Raw genomic sequence first — 21,292 nt, forward strand, 5'->3', positions numbered from 1 at the left:
GCTATTTATATTCGGTGGAATTGTTGGTATTCGAGTTATTATTTAGAAACGATATTTTCAGACCTTAAATTGAAAAATGAAATCTCGCAAAGCACCGAATCGATATTCGGCGAGAACTTGGTATCTGCATATCGAATTCTTTATATCGGCACACACACATACACATACACACACACACACACACACACACACACACATACACGTGATAATCCACGCTTAATTAATGCGCTTTGATAATCGTAATGAAACACTTTCGGCGATCTGTGTTGCATTCGACGAAACGACGCCGACGCGTTGCGGCGTTTCGATGATAACGATACGATACGATACATTCAATCTCGTTTCGTGTGAAAAGCACCCTCGACAGGCCATACTTGCGGCTGGAAGAGGCGAAGGAAAAGAGGTGGAGCAAGAGGAGCAAGGAAGGTTTGAAAGGGATTTCGGCCGCGAGAAATTAGATTAGCTGCCGCACAACACGCTGCAAAACGTACACGTTTCGACGCGCGGTATAAATCACTCGATCGATCTTAAACGACGTAAACCGATCCTCCTAATTTCGCGAACGTTGGGGGGAGCTTTTTTTACAAACATATAAAAACGTCTCCCCGAACGATCATCGAGTTTTGCTCGACTTTTATATAAACACTTTTCGTGGCGCGCTTTTATCCGTGGGGCAAATTCATTGAATTTGCGCTACCATAGACTGGACCGTAGACTGGTAAGATGGATCGGATAAACGCAAAAATAATTCACGAGACAAGCGCAATTATTGCGAAATGTAACTTACTCTCGTTCGATGCGAAACAATCAATTGAATTCGCGATTCTTCGTTTTATCTCGAATCCAATTTGATCTACGATCCTGTTCATGCGCGTCGTTGCCACGTTACATTACGTAAGGGATGTTTTATATTGTTTAGAGTTATCGATATATCTATTTCATCGTATAGAGAAGCGCACAACCTTTGAACGTAGCGAACGTAGAATCGTCGTTGCCCTTTCAATGACAAAAAGGGAAAGAGAGAGAGAGAGAGAGAGAGAGAGAGAGAGAGAGAGAGAGAGAGAGAGAGAGAGAGAGAGAGAGAGAGACCACCCTCATCGTGTATACTTTTCGTTTACGTTGGCAAAAGCACAGAAAAAGAGGAAGCCTTTATTGTGCCTATCGATGACTGTGAGGAAGAAGGTAAGGACAGGGGAGGAGAGAAGGAGGAAGTGGAGGGAGGAGAAAAGGAAGGAACACGCGGGGTGGAGGATACACATTGCACAAAGTATCGTAACAAATCGCTTCACGATCGATCGGGGAGGGGAGGCGAAACTAACCAGCGAGAAAGTAACCGTGACTGTGTGTGTGTGTGTGTGTGTGTGTGTGTGTGTGTGTGTGTGTGTGTGTGTGTGGACGAGGCTCTCGGTGCCCGATTAAAGCTCCAATTAAAAGCTCACTACTTCGGCAAACACACCTCTTGGAGAGCTTGGGAACTCTTGGGATCACGCGAGAGAATCGATGGTACGATACTCGCAACACAGAATACCTTTTCTTTCTCGTTTAAATATCCGGGAGGAGAGGGGGGGGGGCGAAGAGGGAACAAGCGGATCGCGGACCGCCACCGAGAAGCGGCGCGGTCATTTTCGCGATCATTATCGCCGCTGTGATTACCGATTTGCGCGCGGCAACGGTCGTGCCGCGGCACCGCGACGGACGTCTGCCGTTTGCAAGAAAGGCAAGGTAGGACAGGAAAGAAAAACGAAGGAAAGAAAGAGAAAGAAAGGAGGAAGGAAAGAAATGAGCGAGAAAGAGAGAAAGGAAACGCGGCAGCTAGGTTCGTGCTGCCGCGTTTTTGCGAGGGGGCAATCCTGCGGCTTTTGCTCTCGGTGCAACGTGCGATCGCACGTTGCACCGAGAGCTGCTGGCACTTCGCGAAAAGCCATTTTCGCGTTTCCCGCACGCTCGCTCGCAGCTCGCGTCGCGACACGCTCGGGTCTAAAGAGCGCATGCACTCGGCGGCAAGTGCATTATATCTGTCGCGATATCGATCGACGTTGCTGCGACGATGCCGACGAAACGAGATCACTTGCGAATCGCGCACATTAGCGGATTAGCGATCGACACGACGACACAATTTGTTTTCTCAGCCGCAATCGTAATCCTAAACGTAACAGGCTACGATACATAGGCTTTGTACCATTTGCAGGATATTATAAAAATATACATATATATATATTATTATTATATATAAAAATATATATATATATACACACGATATGATGGTATATATATTTGTTGCTTTTATATATTTATAAATCGCGGCGTATTTGTATAAAAACTACGGAATCCGATAATGTCTCGCCCGCTAAGCAGCCTGCGCCCTTTAATTAGCGCGGGGTTTCCCAAACTTGGAACAAACACGAGGGTCGGATTATTTTTAATTTAATTTCTACACCTTCCACGCTCGCAAGGTGTAACTTTGTACAAAGGACAACGAAGATACTCCTGTCGTACGAAAGGATCATATTTATCCCAGCAGCTTCCCAGATTGCTTTCTAACAAATGAAATTGTACCTGTTGTAAAACTGATTATTGCCCCGCGTTTGGTCTCGGAGCAGATCGGCTGTTTAAATTTTTCGCTTTGATTCTGACGAATGGAATTTTTAACGAAAGACAAACGAATACGTCTGCACGTATACTGTTAGAGAGGACCACAGCATATATGTATATTATACACATGCATATATTATATATTTTTTCTTTTCTCAAAGTTTGGGAAACCTTGGATTAGCGGATTGTAGGTGCGATTAGAAAAACCGGGATGTGCTCGAATGCGCTCTATTCGCGTTAATCCAGATGACCTTCTTTATGATGCGCGCGTAATTTGTCAGAAGTATCGTTAATTTTCGTTCCATGGACTGTAGAGCGAGAGCGAGAGGAGGCGCCCGTGACGAACATACTCGACGTTATCTTCGTAAAAATCAACTTCTCCGGACGGACGCGAAGAGCCAAGAGGCAGCGGCGAGCGTTTCTGCCGATGAAACTGAATCGTCGTAAATTCGACGGTCATAAAACCGCACAATTTCGACCGTTCGAATTCTCCGATTAGGCATTTCGCGCGTGGCTCGATACGATAATTTACGCGATAATTTTGCTCACGGGCGCTCGTTACTCGCGACGGATATATGGAGGAAGTAACACGTGTGTGAAAGAGAGAGAGAGAGAGAGAGAGAGAGAGAGAGAGAGAGGGAGGGAGAGAGGGAGAGAGAGAGAGAAAGAAGGAAAAAAAGAAGAAGAAAAAGTCAATTTTCGAACTCGACATCGGCCATATGGACGGTGAGAGTCGCTTTACACGAGTTTCTTTTTCGAGGGACGCTGGATCGTTTGCCTTCATCAAAGTGCTTGATTTCTCAGCCGAAGCTGGTCTTTGGCTGACGAGCCTCTCGCGGAGGAGCATTTTTTATACCGACTTAATTGAGCCTGCCACGTATGTGCGCGCGCGTGCAGCGCCGTAACTAGCGTACATTAATTCATGAGCGCGAGCGCAACGACGTTTTGTTGATTACCCGATATTTCCGAGATCTTACGAAAAAATTTAACGGGGTTAAAATTCGCCTGCGTTTGCCTGTTTCGCCGCTGGTACTCTTTTACCTTTTACTACGTACGGATCGTCCTAACATTTTTCTCGACCCATATATTACCGCGGTTCTTGGTTGGATCTGGCAAAGATTAGTAAAATTCGGCCCGGTGAATTATTGATTTGTGAAATTAATTAATCGGCGCGCGGTCAATTGCGCTTCCACAATTTCTACTTCGATTCTGTTTCGCGCACGGCTCTAGTTACGGCTCTGCGAACTAGTAGTTCTCGGTTCCCAACGACTTTACGATTTTCAACGATATGACGAAAGTTTCCTGACGGAAAAGACGAAGCTATGTTTCTGTTATATACAAGCCCTGTTAAGATATACATAGTGATAAATGATAGGACGGGTTGATCGGGCAAATCGGTTGCGGTTGCCGATTGTTTCCCATCGCACGTCGAGCGAAACAAATGCGACGCCACTTTGTGAAATTTTATACAACTCTCCCTTTGTTAACGAATTAATCGATACGATTGCATCGACAGCTTGTTTCATCTTCGCAAACGAGATGCGCGCATACAATGATCTCTTTCGTTTCCTGTGGAATTTCGTCCACAGGGACAACAACCGAGCGTAAGGAATGCACCTTGCCCGATCAAACCGAGGGACTAACCGCGAAGATGTTAAACATACGATGTAACGACGCAGCTTTTACGACGTTTTTCGTTTGTCATTACATCACCCTCACCTTCGATAATCCGTATCACACGTTACGTGAATTTAATTCGACCTTCGCGATCGATTATCTGAATGTATAAGTGTATAAGTTTTTAAGTTTGTAGAGACAACTTGTTCAACTCGATGTGTCTGAATCAATAATAAATAAAAAATACACACTTTTTACCTACGACACTATGCATTTTCTCTTTACACGCGCGATGTCGCAAACTGCTGACAATTTAGCATTGCTCAATGCGGTTCGCAATGCCGGTTGCACAATGACGGTTCGGGCAATGCAAAGCCCGATTATGAGAAGAAAGCAAAAAAAAAAAAAAAAACACAAAGAGGACGATACCTCATATCACGACATCACGATTTGTCTCGGCTGAAGAAAAGAGCAGATAACTTTCACAGAGAATTCAAACAAGAGAATGATCTGAGTCGCGCGAGCAACGGAAAGAGAATACAAATAGGAAAGAACACGAAGCGATTCTTTCTTCCTTTCTCATTCTCTCGTGCTCGTGCCGCAACTGAGGAAGAAAGTGAGGCGTGAAATTTTCTAATGCAGGCATCTTGCCCCGAGTACACGCGTCGCAGGTGTGTCAATCCAGCTGTTGCCTAATAACTGTACGACACACTCGCACGTTTTGTGCGAGGTGTCGTGGAACTCGGTATTCGTCGTGCGACCGCGCCGATACGTGATAGTCTTCGGCGATAAGACGGCCGAGCGATTACCGGAATGAATCAGCGACTTGAAAATGGAGGATGACACGCACCGTTTTCCACGCTGAACGCACGCACGCTGAATCGACTCCGTCGATGCGCACGAGGAAGTCGCCGAGTGGTCTACACGACGCGTTTGACAGGTACGTGTGCCGCACATTGTGTCCGCACGGCGGTTTCCTCCTCAGAATGTGGAACGTGCGCGTCGCACGCGAGCGCGACTTCGCGACAAGTCAGTCCGCGACAAGTTAACCGACTCGAGTTAGCGGGAATTTTGTGCTCCCGGTGGTCGCTCTCGTGTTGCTCCGACATAATTGTCATCTGCAACAATAAATAGAATTCTCTTCATATCGCAGATATCGTAAGTATATATACGTTACTGTTGAAAATCGAACGGTCGCGCAGATGGTGTCGCTCCTTCGATATAAGAGAGATAAGGCCTTCGCGCCTTCCTTTACGCGCGTTTACGGTACGTTTGCCTCTCGAGATAGGCGATAGGCGTGCGGTGTTTCTTCGTGTTTAAACGTGAGTGATCACGCGAGAGAATACGCGAATATAATCGACTGAGCGGGCTCTGAAGACGCGCGCGCCGGGCGACGTGCCTGCCGTGACTCGCCCGTGTCTCCGTTTTCCGAATGGCCTCTTTTCGAATTCCCCTTGCTCGATTTTTCAACCCTGATCGTCGAGAGCGCGACAATAGCGCGCGGGAATAGCGGTTTACACGCGCCGTTGGCCGCCGTATCGTCATCCGGGGCACATGGAGCACGTGCGCTTCGTGACTCACGTCGACGTACGACACGCATCCGCGATACGCACGGGTGCGTCGGCACGAGCGAGATGCATCTCGCGAGATGCGCGCGAGCGCCTAGGGTCTTTCGAATCGAAGAATCAGCCGCTCCCGCCATGTTGCTGCGCCATGTTCAAACGCGTTGGCGCCAACTACCGAGCGTGTACCATCGGATGACGACATCATCGTCCTTCGCCGATCCTTCGATCGACTTAAGCCCGATGAGAGACGGAGGATCCTCGCGAGCAGCCTGCGAGTGAAAAACGGAGGAGGAGGATCCATCAGGATCCTCCTCCTCCTCGGTAATCTCGAATCTCGAGACCTCGCGTGTGAGAGGCGCCTCTCCGAAGGCGCGCCTAACCTCGCGCGTTTGATTTCAATAACGGGCCGGCGACGCCTTTCGCGTTTCGCGATTTAAAAGTTGAAAAGTTAAAGAACGAGTACCTCTTCGGTTGCACGCAAGAGTCGCCGCGCAGCTGAGAGAAATGCGTATTCGTCCCGCGCCGAGAGTCCGCCAAGCGGCGCGACCGCGCCATGTCTGGTGCTGCCGATTGAAACATGGCTTCTCGCCGAGTGAGAGAGGGCGTGCAGAGTCAACGGTCTCTAGGAACAGAGAGTGGCGTGTGTACGCGCACGCCTCGGCCAGATCAGGAGCGCCGAGAGACCGAGACGTTTCCCGAGCTTGCAATATGGCCGCGGTGACAGACACGGGGAGCTGTCAACCGTCAAGCCTGGGATCCGCCTAAATTTCGAGCCACGCGGCGGGCCGATATCGCGCTGCGTTGCGTATCGTTGCGTTGCGTCGCGTCGCGTCGCGTCGCGTTGCGATGCACACGGTAGATCAGCACGGGACCGCTGGCGGGACGCATCGAGACTGTCGGTAAAACACACACGACGAGCCATCGCCGCGAGCGTGCGTCACTTGCTGACTCGCACGCATGCATGCACGCACGCACGCACGCACGGTATACGTATGCTCGGGACCCGCGACCCGTTTCCCCTCGTGGACGTTCACTCAACTCCTCGACTGGCCTTTTTTGCGATCGTCGCCTCTCGCCTCACTTGACTACGCGTCGGAGGATAATCGGCTCGTCAACGAGCGACCGAACGCACGCCGCCTCGCTGTCGCATGGTGAGGCAAGTGTGCCACTGTTTCGCCGTAGATACATCTCGCGCCTGTGTCAGGATCGTTTCCTAGGATGGAGGCGATTGTGGAATATAACTATGCGGCGCAAGAGGACGACGAGCTGACTCTGAGGAAGGGTGACATCATCACAGACATCAGAATGATGCTCGGAGGTTGGTGGGAAGGCACCTTGCGAGACAAGCGTGGCATGTTTCCTGATAATTTCGTCAAGGTACGGTAGACCCAGTCGTACTTGTTGCTCGTATGTATTTGGTTATTTTAATACCGTGCTGCACGTTGGATTTATACACACAGGTGATAGATCCAATCACAACCAGCGGTGGAAGTAGCGGCAGCAACAGTGAAACCATAAACAACGCCAAGTCTGATGAAGTAACTTTGAGGAACGGATCGGGCAGACGTTTCTGCAAAGTCCTCTTCAGTTACGATCCTTGCAACGAGGACGAATTATCTCTAACGCCGCAAGACTCCATAGAATTCATAGGAGAAGTGGAAGAGGGATGGTGGAGAGGTCGCCTCAGAGGCAGAGTCGGTGTGTTCCCCTCGAACTTTGTTTCTCATCCTGTTCCTGAGGAACAGGACAAACACAAGGATCGGGATAAAAAGGAGTTGTGCAGAGTACTCTTCCCTTATGAGGCAGCCAATGAGGATGAACTTACCTTGGTCGAGGGAGAGATCGTCACACTTTTGTCCAGGGATGCACCAGACAAGGTTTGTAATTGATCTAATTGACAATTGGCGTGTAAATTGGTAAAACTAAATCTGTGTCTGTGAATATATGTATATGTATATGTATATATACATGACAAATGTAATATATCCATACACAAATACAGGAGAGTGATGTAAATGTGATTTATGTGTACAGGGTTGGTGGAAGGGAGAATTGAGGGGACAAGTGGGCTTGTTCCCTGATAACTTTGTGGACGTTATCGGTGCGAAGAACGAACACCAGGAACAGGAACAGTGGTACGATTCAGCATCGCAACTCAATACAAAGTCGAGCATTAGGCATTCCTATCAGATGAAGAAGAGCGAAAAGGCACACGTTAGAAAAAGTCTGGACTCTAGGAACGTGCATCCGAGTAATATATCAGGTAAAAGGGAAGCGTAAAGCGATTCCTTACGTCGATTCGATACTTTCACGTGTGAAAGTAAATAACACACGATGCAATATTGTATACTCCACATCAGATCACTTCCCCGCCATAGACAGCACCAAAAAGGTCCTGTCGACGTCGTCGTCCTCCGTATCGACATCATCCTCGTTGACGGGCACCGGTACCGGAAGCGGAGGCGGCGATAAGAAAACGGCCGGTGGCCACTCGATTATATCGAGCCTGAAACGTCTCGTGAGCGACGTGGGGAATAATAACGGTATCGGAAATACGAGTGCCGCGTTGGGCGAGGAGCTGGACGGCGTGGAGCGAGGGGAAGGTGCGCCGCTTTCGCATTTGACAGCTTCTCGCGCTAAAGCGCCCCGTCGACGCCCGCCTTCTTCGCAACATCTGCGCCATCACGCCGCTGGATCTGCTAGTGCGAGCTCAGTCCCAACTCTACCGTCTGTTCCCAGTACTGTTCTGGTACGCTGCTCGCTCACCCGCCAATACTGTGTCTATCGATTCGATTCGAATAGAAAATGGTAACTTAATCTCTTCTTTGCAACACGCAGGAGGACGATTTGTCTAATGGACGCGCCGACTCCGCGTTGGAGCAAATAACGGATGAAGAGACAGACGGGCTTGCTGCGAAAGCGAGGAGAAAAGCACCATGGGTAATAAAATGTCGTTGCTTGGGACAGAACAAAAGTTGAGCGCGCGATTTCTCTCGATCTTCTCATCATCTCTGATATCGTCAATTTGATCGCAGGTCGAGGAATTGAAGATGAATCAGATGGAGAGGAGAAAGATAGCGGTAGAACGAACGGAGAAAGTGGAGATAAAGAAAGAACGAAATTCCTCCAGGTATGTCTCAGCTTTTCCCGCAGACATTGTCATGTTTGTTCCCCGCGAACGTGTAGACGTGTGTCGTAATGTGTGCGTCACACGTTATCGTCCGGCAGATTGCTGACACAAACGAACGTCGCGGATGCTGACAACGACGATAGTAAGCAGAAAGAGGCGAAAAGTCCGAGAGCCGACATAAGCCCCCACGCTGATCACAGTCCCGCTACGCCATCCGGACAGCCGGCCTACGTTCCATATGCCCTCTATAGCAAGTTATTGGAGAGGGTAAGTATCGAGATAAACTATTGTTCCTTAAATTTTCATTTCATTGTGCGTGGCGTTTGTACATGTGACAATGCCTATTAATTTAAACTGCTTCAACAAGGTCGCCGCGTTGGAAGAGAAGCAAGCAGTATTGCAAGTGACGGTAGGACAGCTCTCCGAACAGCTCATACCTCTTCTCGCGAATGCATCGATTAACAACAAGGTATAATACGTACGGCGTGAAGGAGAATGAGAAAGAGAGGAGAGAGAGAGAGAGAGAGAGAGAGAGAGAGAGAGAGAGAGAGAGAGAGAGAGAGAGAGAGGAGAAGAAAATCGATAGTATATTTATCTCTGCCCGTATTACCAGTGTGTTGTTTTCTCATTGCGCCATTAATGAGAAAGAAACTAATGCTGCTGCTAGCATGTAATGTTTATTACTATATTAATGTTGTTATATATTTATTCAATTTTTTGGTAGCATCCGTTTATTGTTTGCTCCGTCAATGCAGTATTCGTATGGGCCGATTTTAAAACGCAACATTCCACATACGACATTCTTCGCCTGCAGAAGTATTATATCCCGTCATCTGGTTGCTTAGTTGGTTAGTGTCATCTCCGATCATTTTAACAGATCTCATTCTGCCTGCCGTTGTGTCTCCCCCTTCCCCTGTTTTCACAGTCCCGGCTATATTTTACGACTGTTTATCCATTTAGCGTTCCCAGTCGCAAAAATGTCATGATTTTGAACGACTCTAGCGGCTCCGTTTCCTTTGATTTCAAGCTCATGACACATATCAGAAACTCGCAACATAAATCTTCGATGTATATTTGCACATATATTCTAGATTGTTACGACGAAATCTTTCCCTCCCCCACATTATATCAGTAGCACGACAGATCTTGCGACTTGTGATTTCGTTTCAAAAACGAAAAGAAAAGGAGAAAGAAAGGGAAAAAAAATAGCGCAAGTGTCCTTCCGTGTGGTGGGTGCCCGTGCTCAGTTTTTACCAATTTGCATTTAATTTGTTATTTTATATAGAGTTACTCCTTTTGAGTACACGCGCGTATCTTCTGAGAGAATTTGCGCGAGATCGCTGATTATTTTTTAATATCTTAGTGTCAAGCGGTAAGAGGAATCGTGGAGGAGAGAGACGAAAACACGTACTTAAATTCGTAGCTGTCGCGATAAGACGTAAAAACAGCATTTGTGATCTTTCATCTTGTTTTGTCCAACGAATACAGCTGCCTCGCGTTCATCGTGTGATGACTTGCCGTAAGTTTCTCGAGTGATCCCTGTGCCAATGCAAAGCGTTTCTGTTCGCCGCATTTTTCCCCGGGATGCCTCATTCGACGATAGGAGTAAGCGATCCCTCGTCGTTCGTCGGCGAGTGATATATCACCGAGATCTGTGTAACTAGTAAATGACTATGTAATGACCCGTACAAGCCTAAATCGACGCCGAGCGTACGTCGAGCCATTATTTTCCACCCGCTTATCGAAGCATATTCCATTTTGATTATGTCTTCGAAACGGTGCTAATAACGCGATATGTGATATATCGTAGTGTGTCGCATGGTTATAATGTACCCCCGTGTACAGGGGAATGAGGCAGCGAGAGATTCGTGAGAGAAAAAGTTTCTGTTGTCCTGGATAAAAGTATGGTGACATAACGATAAAGCTCTACGCGCACTGTAGCCCACTTAAAGATGAGGAAAGAGGAGAAAGAAAAGAAAAAAGAAAAAAAAAAAGCGAGAGAAAACGACAGACTAGCAGATTTTATTCGATGTAATCGCGATGAATCGTGTTGAATATGAAGAAGAAATGATGTTTTTATTTTTTTATGACGACGGAATTTTAAGTGGACACGGTATAAAAGTAACGAAGATTTATTATAGATATATGAGAGGAATACGAGAGAAACGAGAAACGCTATTTAATTTTTTATATCGGTATTTCACGAGACATAGTTGATGCTTTAGCTAACAATAGCGGACTGAAAGGTTTTCCTCCGATAGCATTCAGGTTCAGGATACAGATATCTATATCTATATACATATGTATATTTTATTCTTTTCTGTTGATTTTTTTAAAGAGAGAGATTACGAATATTTCGATGTAACATACAAATCATTCGGAAATCTAGCCGGATTTAGTTTTATCGTATTTATTCGGTCACATACGCACACACATTTTTTATTATTTTATTTGCACGAATTTATACAATCAATTCGTTCAATCAGCACTCGCCAGTTACGCGACATATAACGCTTGCGCAAGAAAATCTATACTTTTCTGGGGCGACTCGGTTATTCAATGGTGTGTTTCGCGAATAGCTTTTAATTGACACGTTGCATTGACACGTTTTTACAGATAAATTTTACGAGAGAAAAATTTACATTTGCATTAAAGTGGAGTATTCCTCTGTCTCAAATTTATTTCACGAGTAACAACGTGCGTTTTAATTGTTAATCTATTGCGTATCAAAAGTCCGTCCCCAAACTTCGAAAAAAGATCAATGAGCAGATTCGTCGTATAATCGTTTCCCTTATCACATAAGGTTGTATAATATCTTCATAAACGCATTTTTTAATTAAAATTTCATACACGTCGTAGTAGTTTGTAACGCGATCGTTTTGTGTTTTTTTTTTATTACTCATTTTCCTTAAGAAATGTATTATTGCTACATCGCCCGTAACGTTTATTTTATTTTTAAAGTAGCTTGCGATACGCGCAAGTACCAGATTTTGAAGAAAACTCTCACATCGCGAGGCACACTGGTTTGCATGACGGTTTAACAAAAATCGAGAAAGCGTGCGTAACCTTTCGTGCAAACGTCGTAGAATCGCGAGAACAGCTTCCACAAAGTTCGACGAGCTGCGATTGATTAACAAATTGGTCCAACAACGTAGGGATCTGCTCGTGTCTGTGAAATATTGATTCAGTCAAAACGTTCGAATCGATTTTCCGTTTTCTTCAACGGCAAATCGACGATTGTTACCTTCTACGATAGAGATATACGAGGACCGCCAAAACCGTTTGGCGATAACTCACACAGACAACGACGGCAATTATTCGATCGACGAGTAACCTGCGTCCGTTGAACGGACCAAGAGATCAAATCTCCTTGAGAAATGAAAACCTTTTGACTGACCCGATAGAACGTCGCGAATGATTTCACGAAGCGCTTTCCTTCTGTCGAATTTCACGCGAGACTGCTCTGATTTGTGGGTACGCAACAATTTCATGGTTCGTTTCTAATCTAAATGTGATATCGCGACTCTCTTAATCGGCATCCAACACCGACCACGCTTACAAAAAATAAGAAGAAAAGAATGTTCGAAAAATGTTCGACATAACGACGAGACCACGACGACGACGACGACGACGATGACGATGACGTAACGTGCTCGCAGTCGTATTATATCATACACTCATAGCGGAGAAGCACATCTTTTATACTTTTATATTTAAGCCGCAGAATAGATATCAGACGAAAAGAAAGAAAACAAGAAAGAAAGAAAAGAAAAGAAGGTTTTAAATCGGCGACAACACTTTTTTACGTGGAATATGTTAATTCATGTTCGTACGAAGAGGAAGCCTCTGTTTGCGAAACGTCACACTAACGTCACAGTGCACACTCTCGCAGATACGACGCGTGACAATAATAATACATAGATGTTAAGCGAGCTCGACAGAACGTTTGCTGCGTTTTGTAATCGCGTTTATTACAATTACATCTCGCTAAACCCAAGCGAGCGGGTCGTTCGTCCGATCAGCGTGCGCTGCTCAGGAGCTCGATTAAAGGGTATTTCGGTTTCGTTTTTATTAACGCGCGCCCGCGCTCCTTTGGACGATATTTTTACAACGAATACAACTCGTTCGTTAAGTATCGATCGATCAGTCGTCGTTTCCGTCACTCCGTTACACATGTGCGTCGTCTTCCCTTCGTAACCAACTCCTCGCGATCCGATTCACTGTATAATTGTATTTTGCAAACGCACTTAACTTTTCTCAGCACAGCGCCATCAGCGTTTTCAGATGTAAACAAATAGAGGGAGAGGGGGGGGGGAGAGAGAGAGAGAGAGAGAGAGAGAGAGAGAGAGAGAGAGAGAGAGAGAGAGAGAGAGTACACGCGTTGGCGATTTTTAGTTATGATCCGTTATTTATACACGTGTTATCATACCGTACGTAAATCGTGCGTTCTCCGCATCGCCGTCGAAGAGAAAAAGAAGAAAAAAAAAAGAATAAGAATACTTCGAGAGAGAATTAATTAAACGCGCCCGCTAATTTGTAAATACCACAGCGTTATACTATCGTCACTTCGCGATTTTCCGCGTGCGTCGACAGAATACGCGCGCGAGAGATGATTTCGCGACGAGAAGAGAGCCACATCGCCACATTATTATCCGAGAATATCGCGCCCCGAGTACACCACTATTGTCCTAATACGCAGTTGGATTAACGATTCACCTAATTGATCGATGTAATCATTAATCATGGTACAACAATCTCTCTTATACGCTTTCGATTATTATCGGCGCTATGCGAGCGAGCGAGCGAGCATCGCCCCCGCGAAAATATACAAAGATTAATAACATGCCAACGGCGAAACTTATTTTCAATTGTTGTTGATGCTCGACATCGAATCTTATCGAGGTGGACGGAACATTTTCCTATCGCACATGTTGCGACCGCACGCGTCACATCGCGCGTGTCTCGCAAACAAAAAAAAGAAGAAAAAGAAGGTGTCCTCCTGATAAGTGTCCTATCAAAGAGCGATCGTACAGCAGCTGCTGTTAGCTACATAGTTGTTAAGTGATATCGCTGTAGAAAGCATGCTCTAGAACGTAAGGAGAGAATCGATCGTCGGGAGCTGACCAGCTGACTCTCTTACGCTGTGACGGACGAACCATACGATTTTTAATGTTATTCACGTTAGGCCTATGTACATATATATGTAATAAGCTAACGAGTGAGAGTTATATACATATATATATATATATATTTTCCCTTCCTCCTGTATCTCGTGTCTCAATTGTGCATACACACGACGTGTTTTAACGATGATATCGTACCTGTAAATAAAACAAAAAAGCCATCGGAGTGAATTCTCCCTCTTTCTTCTCTGCATTACACACAGAGACGCACAGACACTGTGCTGAGCGAAAAATGCTGGAGTCCTGTAGTTCTGACATTAAATCTCTGTACATATTTAACGGCTGTCTTCATTCCGACCTTTTTCGTCATTCGTCGTCTTGGCAAAGGGCCGTCGTAATTTTTGCGATCTAAACTATTTTTTTTATACGTGTATCTTCCTATATTCGGAAATGGCACGCGAGAACTTTGGATATCCGTGACGTCGTCGTGATGAGCGTTGTCGAGTCGTTAGTGGTGTAACTTCGCAAATAAAGGGCAACGATATATAACAGGGTACGACCTTCCATGAGGGCGATGTGTCCTTATCAGGTGAGTTTACAAGCACAGCGCAGCCTCTGGAGTGCGACGGCTGTCCTTCACCCCATGCTCGATATTCGAAGCACGACAGAGGTTCGTCTGTCGAAAAATATATTTTAGAATTTTTAAAGATTTTTAAATCATATATATATATATATATATACATTTCGGGAGAACTTTTTACAAGCTTCGCCGTGTAGAAATGTCGCGCGCACGTAATAAATAAAGATGAAAAGGAAGTAGCGAATACCAAACACATTCTTCCAGATCCTTTCACCGTCATTATTGCTCAGACCCACGAATCTGGGTGTAGTCGGTGAGACGAACTTTGCCAAACCCTCTGTGCGTTCCTCGCTGATTATATGCGCGAGTGATGCGTTCTTTCCTCGGCAAAACGTCCGAGCTTGCGTGTAATTCAAGTTCTCGGAAGAGAACAGGAATATTCCCACTCTGGGAATGCATTCCACAGTGGTGTTTTCTAAAAATAATTTGAGTTATGTGACACAAAATAATAATTTGTCCGATCCATCATTAAATTTCTATTAAAAAAATAGCAAAATAAAAATAAAAAAGTAAAATAAGAACAAACAGTTGCTCTACGAAATAATTGCTTTACAATTTTACAGTGATATTTTTAAAATCAAACTTTTTTCGAATTTTTAGGGTCGCACTTGATGTTTTTCCTCCATCAGCTTTTTTTAATCGAAACTCAATCCACATTTCACCAACTTTAATTAACCCACTTTAATTAATTGAGCCTCGACCAACATGTATCAGAGAAACATCCTTCTAGCCTTCTTCTTCAGTCGAGACTTAAACCTACCAAGTTCCTCGCAATTCAGTTCCTTTCTCGATACTGATAGATGGAGTTAACTTGCAGTTTATTCGTTGATGTTTCAACGGGACGGTTATTATTATTGCAAAATGTACGTTACGGCGAATCGGGTGAGTCTCAGAGTTTCATTATTTAACAATATATCTAGAGGTCGAAGTGGCTTTTCATCATCATTTATTAAAGATACGCAAATAAAGTGCAATGGCGATTGATCTTTTGCTATTAGTTTGCTATTAGTTTGGGCGAGCTTTATAAAAATAATTATCAAATAAAATAAATGATTTATTCCAATTTCTACTATTCTACTTCTGTTTAGTGAAGCTACGAGAATGCAGACTCGTGACGACATTGAGACAAAAAGCTTTCGAGCTTATTTCGCTCGTTAATTCGCAAAGTCACTCAAGTCTAACACTCGCAGCTGCAGCGGTTACCTGATGGAACAAAAACCGGATACATGCTGTAGTATTCGTAATTCGCCTTTGGCACGAGAGTGGTCATGTTGTAGTCCTCCGGGCACTGCAAAGCCTGGCACAGATTTTCATGCCTTCCTGCGGTGTTCTCGCCGGGGAAACGTCGTGAAAACGCCACGCGCGTGGTTGCAGGAGATGCGCCAGGTGAAGAAATTACAAACATGCATGGATTAATTCCTCTAATTGAATATGATAATTACACTGTGCTTTACGGTGTTCTCACGGCGCCGCGCGATATACCTCGCCGCGATTACATGCAGGTAAGGTATCGTGTAGAAATTATCGTGAAATTATACCTCGAATACCTTACATCTAATTGTCTGTTATCCGCGTACCCTCACGATTCCTCGTGGAAGCCAGATTGAAGGCGAGGGCCTTCTTCGACGCGGCGAATTTTTCGCACTCGCTCACGTTGGAAACCACTCTTCGCGATATGATCGGTTGCTTCGAGTACGAATTGGTCTTTATTAGCTCGTACTGCGGTAGCTCGTGGTAATTGATCTGGCAGCAACGATCGCAGATAGCTGGACGTGCAGAATAGCACACGATCAATAAGACTGATGATAGGCTGATTATTAGCATTTCGTGGCAAACTTTCGACTTCGAGAGCACAATTAATCGTCTCGCACGCGCCACGACTGTTAACTGAATCCTTTCCCCGACGATGGGAGCGATCGTTACGTATATCTCCGGCTTCGGAAACGCGTGTCAATCAATCCGACGAGATAATTACGAGATTACGGCTGAAATCGTGAATTTGACGCAGTAGGCTTATTCTAGCAATTCCTGACAACAATGTGTCGTTATCGTTACGTTGTCGTCGCGCGGGTGTATAAGCGTAGCAGTGAAACTGCCTAACGACACCGTCGACGATGTTAAAAGCTACGGAATGAGCTTACAGGACGAAGGATACAGATGTCGTAAATGAATCTCGATATGTTCCATCTTCCCATAATCTCATTCTGATTTATTTTCACATATGTACGAGTATGTGCCGTTTTCACAACTGTTTGACAATTCATCTACTGTTTGACAATTCATCTTGTTCGGTCAAGTTACAAATTTCCAATATTTTATCGAAATATAAAATATACTATGTACATCGTAACAAATCTCGGCAAACGGCACGACGGACGACGAGACAAGTCCTCAGTTCATATATGTTTACGCTCAAAATTTACATATTGATCGTGTTACTTTGAAAGTTTCACCTTTCCTATACTTTCTTCTCCTGAATGTCGGCTCTCTTGTGCGTGCCATCGCAAAAGGGCCTGTTTAACGTTTGCTTGCAATTACACAGCCAATACTCCTTGGTCTCGGTGACGGTGAAGCGTATGGGTCTCTGCTTGATCTTGAGGTAGACGTTTCTGTGCGTGGCGTCACAGAACGGCTGGCCTCTGCTGCGGCCGCAGAGACACCATGAATAAATCTTGCCGGCTTCGAGACGCATCTTGAATGGTTTCTTGTCGTATATTATTCCGTTCTCGACCTGATGATTGGCACTGTATACCTCCTTCAGCGGGTTCACTGGAATTGGCGGTTCCTTGCTTTTTGTGCAGAAACGAGAGATCTGGAAACGATAGCACATCGTCAAGTTCAAGTGTCCAAGTAGAGTGACAATCAGTCGATTGTTTCTGCTTCAATAATAATGAGACGCTTAATTGCAGGTTCGTTTTTGCCTTCATTTTCATTTTCATATAACAAAAAAATATACCGGGATGAAATTGCACCCGTGACAGCATCGAAACGTGATTTTTTCTTCTTGGTGGTAGCTTTCAAGAGTTCATTAAGTCGAGTCTGTTGGTGGTAACTGATCCCCCCGTAGATTGTATCGTATTGCACGTTCGCGCTTAAAAAGTATGAATTATTCCGTTTACGATGTCGCGCTTATAGGTTAGGAAGAATCGTCGAGGCTGGTGGGCAGGTTACAGAGCGGAAACAAGTGACGTTTAGCTCCATCGATCGTAACTTACATTCTGACAATGACGAGCGCTCAGACGAGCGAGCCGCGGCAGTCGATTTAGTACGTTCATTCCGTCAAATGTCCGATCACGTTGCCAAGTCCACACGACGGATCGCGCTAAACCGCAACGAGCGATGCACGCGGAATAGCTGATGCGCCGCTGCTGCCACGAGGTTTGTTTTCTATCGCTGCTGAACTGGCTGCGCGCTAACTTGCACTTGTTTGCTCTTCTTCTCTCCCTTTCTACATGTAACTCCTACATGTATATCTATTTCTTTTCAAGTCCCCCGAGTGTACCCTGAGTGTACACTGGTTCAGCGATAAAAGACAGACCTACGGTAGCGCGCGCGCGCGCGAACATGCGCTTGACTCTTTTGTTCTCATTGTCTTGTGGCGGGTATTACGTCATGGTCATTCACGATTTGACAAGCCCGTTGCTAAACGCACACCACACTTGAGCACGTGACACCGTCACGATACTACAGCAGTTTACTCGAATGCGCTATTCTTTTTAATCTTGGGCCCATCCCTTCGGCGGTATGTCGCGCCATCTCTGTGTTGAGATTGAAGAGTCTGAGGTTTAAATGGCCAGAGGTAAGAATAAGAGAGTGCGATGCGGCCAATGACCATAATGAGAGAGTCGCTGACTTGACCGAGTATCGATGATTGTTGATAATTATACTTGTTATTATAAACACAGCAAATATTATAAATATGATATTACAAGTAATGTCATGGAGATGCGCGGAAATCGGGCTGCACTCGGGAACGAATGAATAATAATTCATTTTAATCAGCACGATGTTCATTCCTGTTTGCAATAATCAGAAATGACGGAGTGTAATGTCAATGGAAGCAATGTGAGAGACAAATGATGAATAATTGTATTATCGTAACCTCGTGGTTGTTGTAGAAATTGTAAAAGCGTCATAAATAAACAAACGAAAAAGCCACTCTTTCGTCACTCACGATCGACTTTCGCTGATAAATTTATTATTAAACTCTTCGATCTTTCCTCCGATGTTTCTCATTTATAATCAACGAGGAATCCCACTTTTGTTTTCATTTCTTCATTACGAGATTTTCATTCACAGTACGAAGCATCGAGATTACAAACGGTCTCCGGTGCAAATTGTCCGATTAGAAACGTCGTCGTGTCCAATTCACTTTCGCTGACGAAAGCGAATTTAATAAGCGCGATATGTAAGAAGCGACGAGCGGGAAAAATTTCTGAAACTGCACTATTAAAATTTTACATCGTCGATTTTGTGTCGGTACACATGAATTAACATGCAATTGTAATATATATATATATATTGTATATTACAGTATTTAGCGTTTAATAGAGCCAGTCGGATGCGAGCGCAATAAAATTCACGCGAATCACTGCACGCAATTAGCATAATTTTCAATGCTACAGATACCTGTGCGCCAAATAAACCAATAATCGAATGCGATCGTACATTCGCGATACCTACGATCTGTACAACAAGAGGAACAAACACGGCGTAACGAAGAAAAGAAAAGAAAATACGAACATGAAAGATATTTCACCCCGGTGTGTAATCGCGCGCGCGCGCGCGCACGGAGATACCGAAAGGAAATGCTTCGCTGCGGCAAAGACGGGGCGAGCTTGTAATTTTATGAATCGCAGCATCATGGAATGCATTGCGAGGGTAATTGACCGTCCGTGATACCGTGAGGATGTAAGTGGAGCGGATGCAGAAGAGCTATTCCTCCGAGATTCATGCGCGCGCTTATCGATTAGAAAGCCGATAATCCGTGCAATAAGCAGCGCACACTTTGTGTTCGATTTATTAACTCTCGAGAACAGACACACACACACACACACACACATGCGTGCGAGCTGATGTTCCTACGACAAATTTTGCACTTACCCCGAGCATTAAAGCTCGAGACCGACAGGTTCGATCGTTGAAAAATGCGATGCTTGGCCGGTTCCCGCAATTCATTGATAATCCAACGCGAATGACGCGACCGTTAGGACGCAAGCGTTAATTTGTTACGCGAGTAAGTCCTTCCTTCGCAAGAAGAAGTCTCTTATCCGTTCGAAGTGAGAAAAGTGTTATATTACAACACCCCGGAAAAAGCTCGCGATATAGATATTGTAGCGCAATATCAGCATATTGCAACACGACGTTTGACGGAATATAGCGATACGTTATCGCGCGCCGCAACTTCCTCTCTCGTCGTCACCATTGTCATTATCACAATTGTTCTCATCAATGCGATCAGTAGTTCGACTCGCGGTGCGAGCAACACGAGTAGCGGCGGATCGAGTGGCTCTTCAAAGATCGCTTAATCCTATTTGGGACCTACTTTTAAAACGCGCGCGAGAGAAAGTAAGAGGAGCTGCCGATGGAGTGACGGCGGTCGCGTGCTTGAGAAAGTAAAGTCCCTTTCGCGCATAGAGATGTATACTTGCGTATACTCTCTCTCTCTCTCTCTCTCTCTACCCCCACCCCCCATTTCTCTCTCTCTCTCTCTCTCGTGCGAATAAACACGCTCGCATACGCGTATACCCGAGCCGATCTATATGGGTCGCGAGAGGAAGTCTCGATGTTGCTAATAACGCATATGGAATTCTATCGCAGCTGCTTTATAACTTTATACTTCTTTCCCCGTCTTTCTTACACCACCGAGAATCTCTTCGCATTAAATTACGCGCGACGCGCGTTCTACTCTATTACCACACAATTACGGTATATGCGAAGAGCAAATGAATAATAATAAAAATTCAAGAGCTGAATTCATACGATCCATCTTGAAACGAATCCGGCAATTAATTTGAAAGAGATTTGCATAATTAAGAGAATGAATTATATAAAGATTAGGGCGATATGTAAATTACGCAGGTCAAACACACACGTTTGGTACCTGTGGACATCTCGTCGTGGACACCATTGTTCTCTCCCTCGTCACAATTAATTATTTGCAACCAGATTATCCCGATCAAATCGACTTTCGTCGACTTGAATTGCTCGTGATTGTAAATTGGCAATATCGATCCGACTTGAAGTTCGATCGCTGTAGCATTCAGCGCTGCGAATGTCACGACGTTTTACAAACGATCCGACAGGTGGTTCATCGCTCGTAATTCTCTGCAACGCGAGCCTCGCAAATTATTGGAGCAAGAACGAGCCCATACACGATATATCGCACGATATTTTCCTTTTACGGGGAAGATTAGGCGCTGCTCAATTTACGCCGCTCTAATTAACGTCACTCCTCGCATTACGCCATAAGTATTTACGCATGGATACAATACGATCGCGTATTTATTCGCTGAACAAGTCGCGATTTCGGCAGAAAGTCGCGTGACGATTGTATTCGTTCCTTCCTTCCTTCCTGTCACCGCAATTGTATTATTCCGTGGAAATACCACGTTCATCGATATCA

General features: G+C 45.1%; 3 protein-coding genes and 1 long non-coding RNA gene across 5 annotated transcripts in view; 1 reads left to right on the top strand and 3 right to left on the bottom strand.

The window, feature by feature from the left end:
• The window catches only part of LOC112589042 (uncharacterized), an 11,518-nt gene extending 5,122 nt beyond the window's left edge, over positions 1-6,396 (bottom strand). Inside the window, exons 1-2 of the long non-coding RNA XR_003113214.1 lie at positions 6,238-6,396; positions 5,060-5,327 (exon numbers count right to left, since the gene is read on the bottom strand). This is a non-coding gene — a long non-coding RNA (uncharacterized LOC112589042). The remainder of the gene's footprint in view (positions 1-5,059; positions 5,328-6,237) is intronic.
• An 87-nt stretch (positions 6,397-6,483) lies between these two features.
• On the top strand, positions 6,484-13,882 carry LOC105188704 (SH3 domain-containing kinase-binding protein 1). Of its 2 annotated transcripts, none has more exons than XM_011150299.3 (8): positions 6,484-7,151; positions 7,235-7,651; positions 7,809-8,037; positions 8,135-8,523; positions 8,613-8,714; positions 8,810-8,904; positions 9,003-9,171; positions 9,272-13,882. In XM_011150299.3, exons 1-8 carry the CDS (start codon positions 6,993-6,995, stop codon positions 9,377-9,379), a joined length of 1,668 nt encoding a protein of 555 aa, XP_011148601.1. In that variant the 5' UTR covers positions 6,484-6,992; the 3' UTR covers positions 9,380-13,882. The 2 variants fall into 2 exon arrangements, with proteins under 2 accessions (XP_011148601.1, XP_025156625.1); XM_025300840.1 differs by having other exon boundaries at positions 8,153-8,523.
• Positions 13,883-14,380: 498 nt separating this feature from the next.
• LOC105188707 (uncharacterized) lies at positions 14,381-16,538 on the bottom strand. Its single transcript, XM_011150303.3, has 4 exons — positions 16,245-16,538; positions 15,871-15,987; positions 14,855-15,082; positions 14,381-14,703 (listed from the first exon to the last, which is right to left on the bottom strand). The coding sequence occupies exons 1-4, from the start codon at positions 16,489-16,491 to the stop codon at positions 14,450-14,452; spliced, it is 846 nt and encodes a 281-aa protein (XP_011148605.1). The 5' UTR covers positions 16,492-16,538; the 3' UTR covers positions 14,381-14,449.
• A 183-nt stretch (positions 16,539-16,721) lies between these two features.
• Positions 16,722-18,314, bottom strand: LOC105188706 (CDGSH iron-sulfur domain-containing protein 3, mitochondrial). The gene is made up of 2 exons (XM_011150301.3): positions 17,883-18,314; positions 16,722-17,479 (listed from the first exon to the last, which is right to left on the bottom strand). Exons 1-2 carry the CDS (start codon positions 17,940-17,942, stop codon positions 17,126-17,128), a joined length of 414 nt encoding a protein of 137 aa, XP_011148603.1. The 5' UTR covers positions 17,943-18,314; the 3' UTR covers positions 16,722-17,125.
• Between the last annotated feature and the right edge of the window lie 2,978 nt (positions 18,315-21,292).

This window comes from Harpegnathos saltator, unplaced genomic scaffold (assembly GCF_003227715.2).
Source record: "Harpegnathos saltator strain DR-91 unplaced genomic scaffold, Hsal_v8.6 scaffold384, whole genome shotgun sequence".
Taxonomy (NCBI): Eukaryota; Metazoa; Arthropoda; class Insecta; order Hymenoptera; family Formicidae; genus Harpegnathos; species Harpegnathos saltator.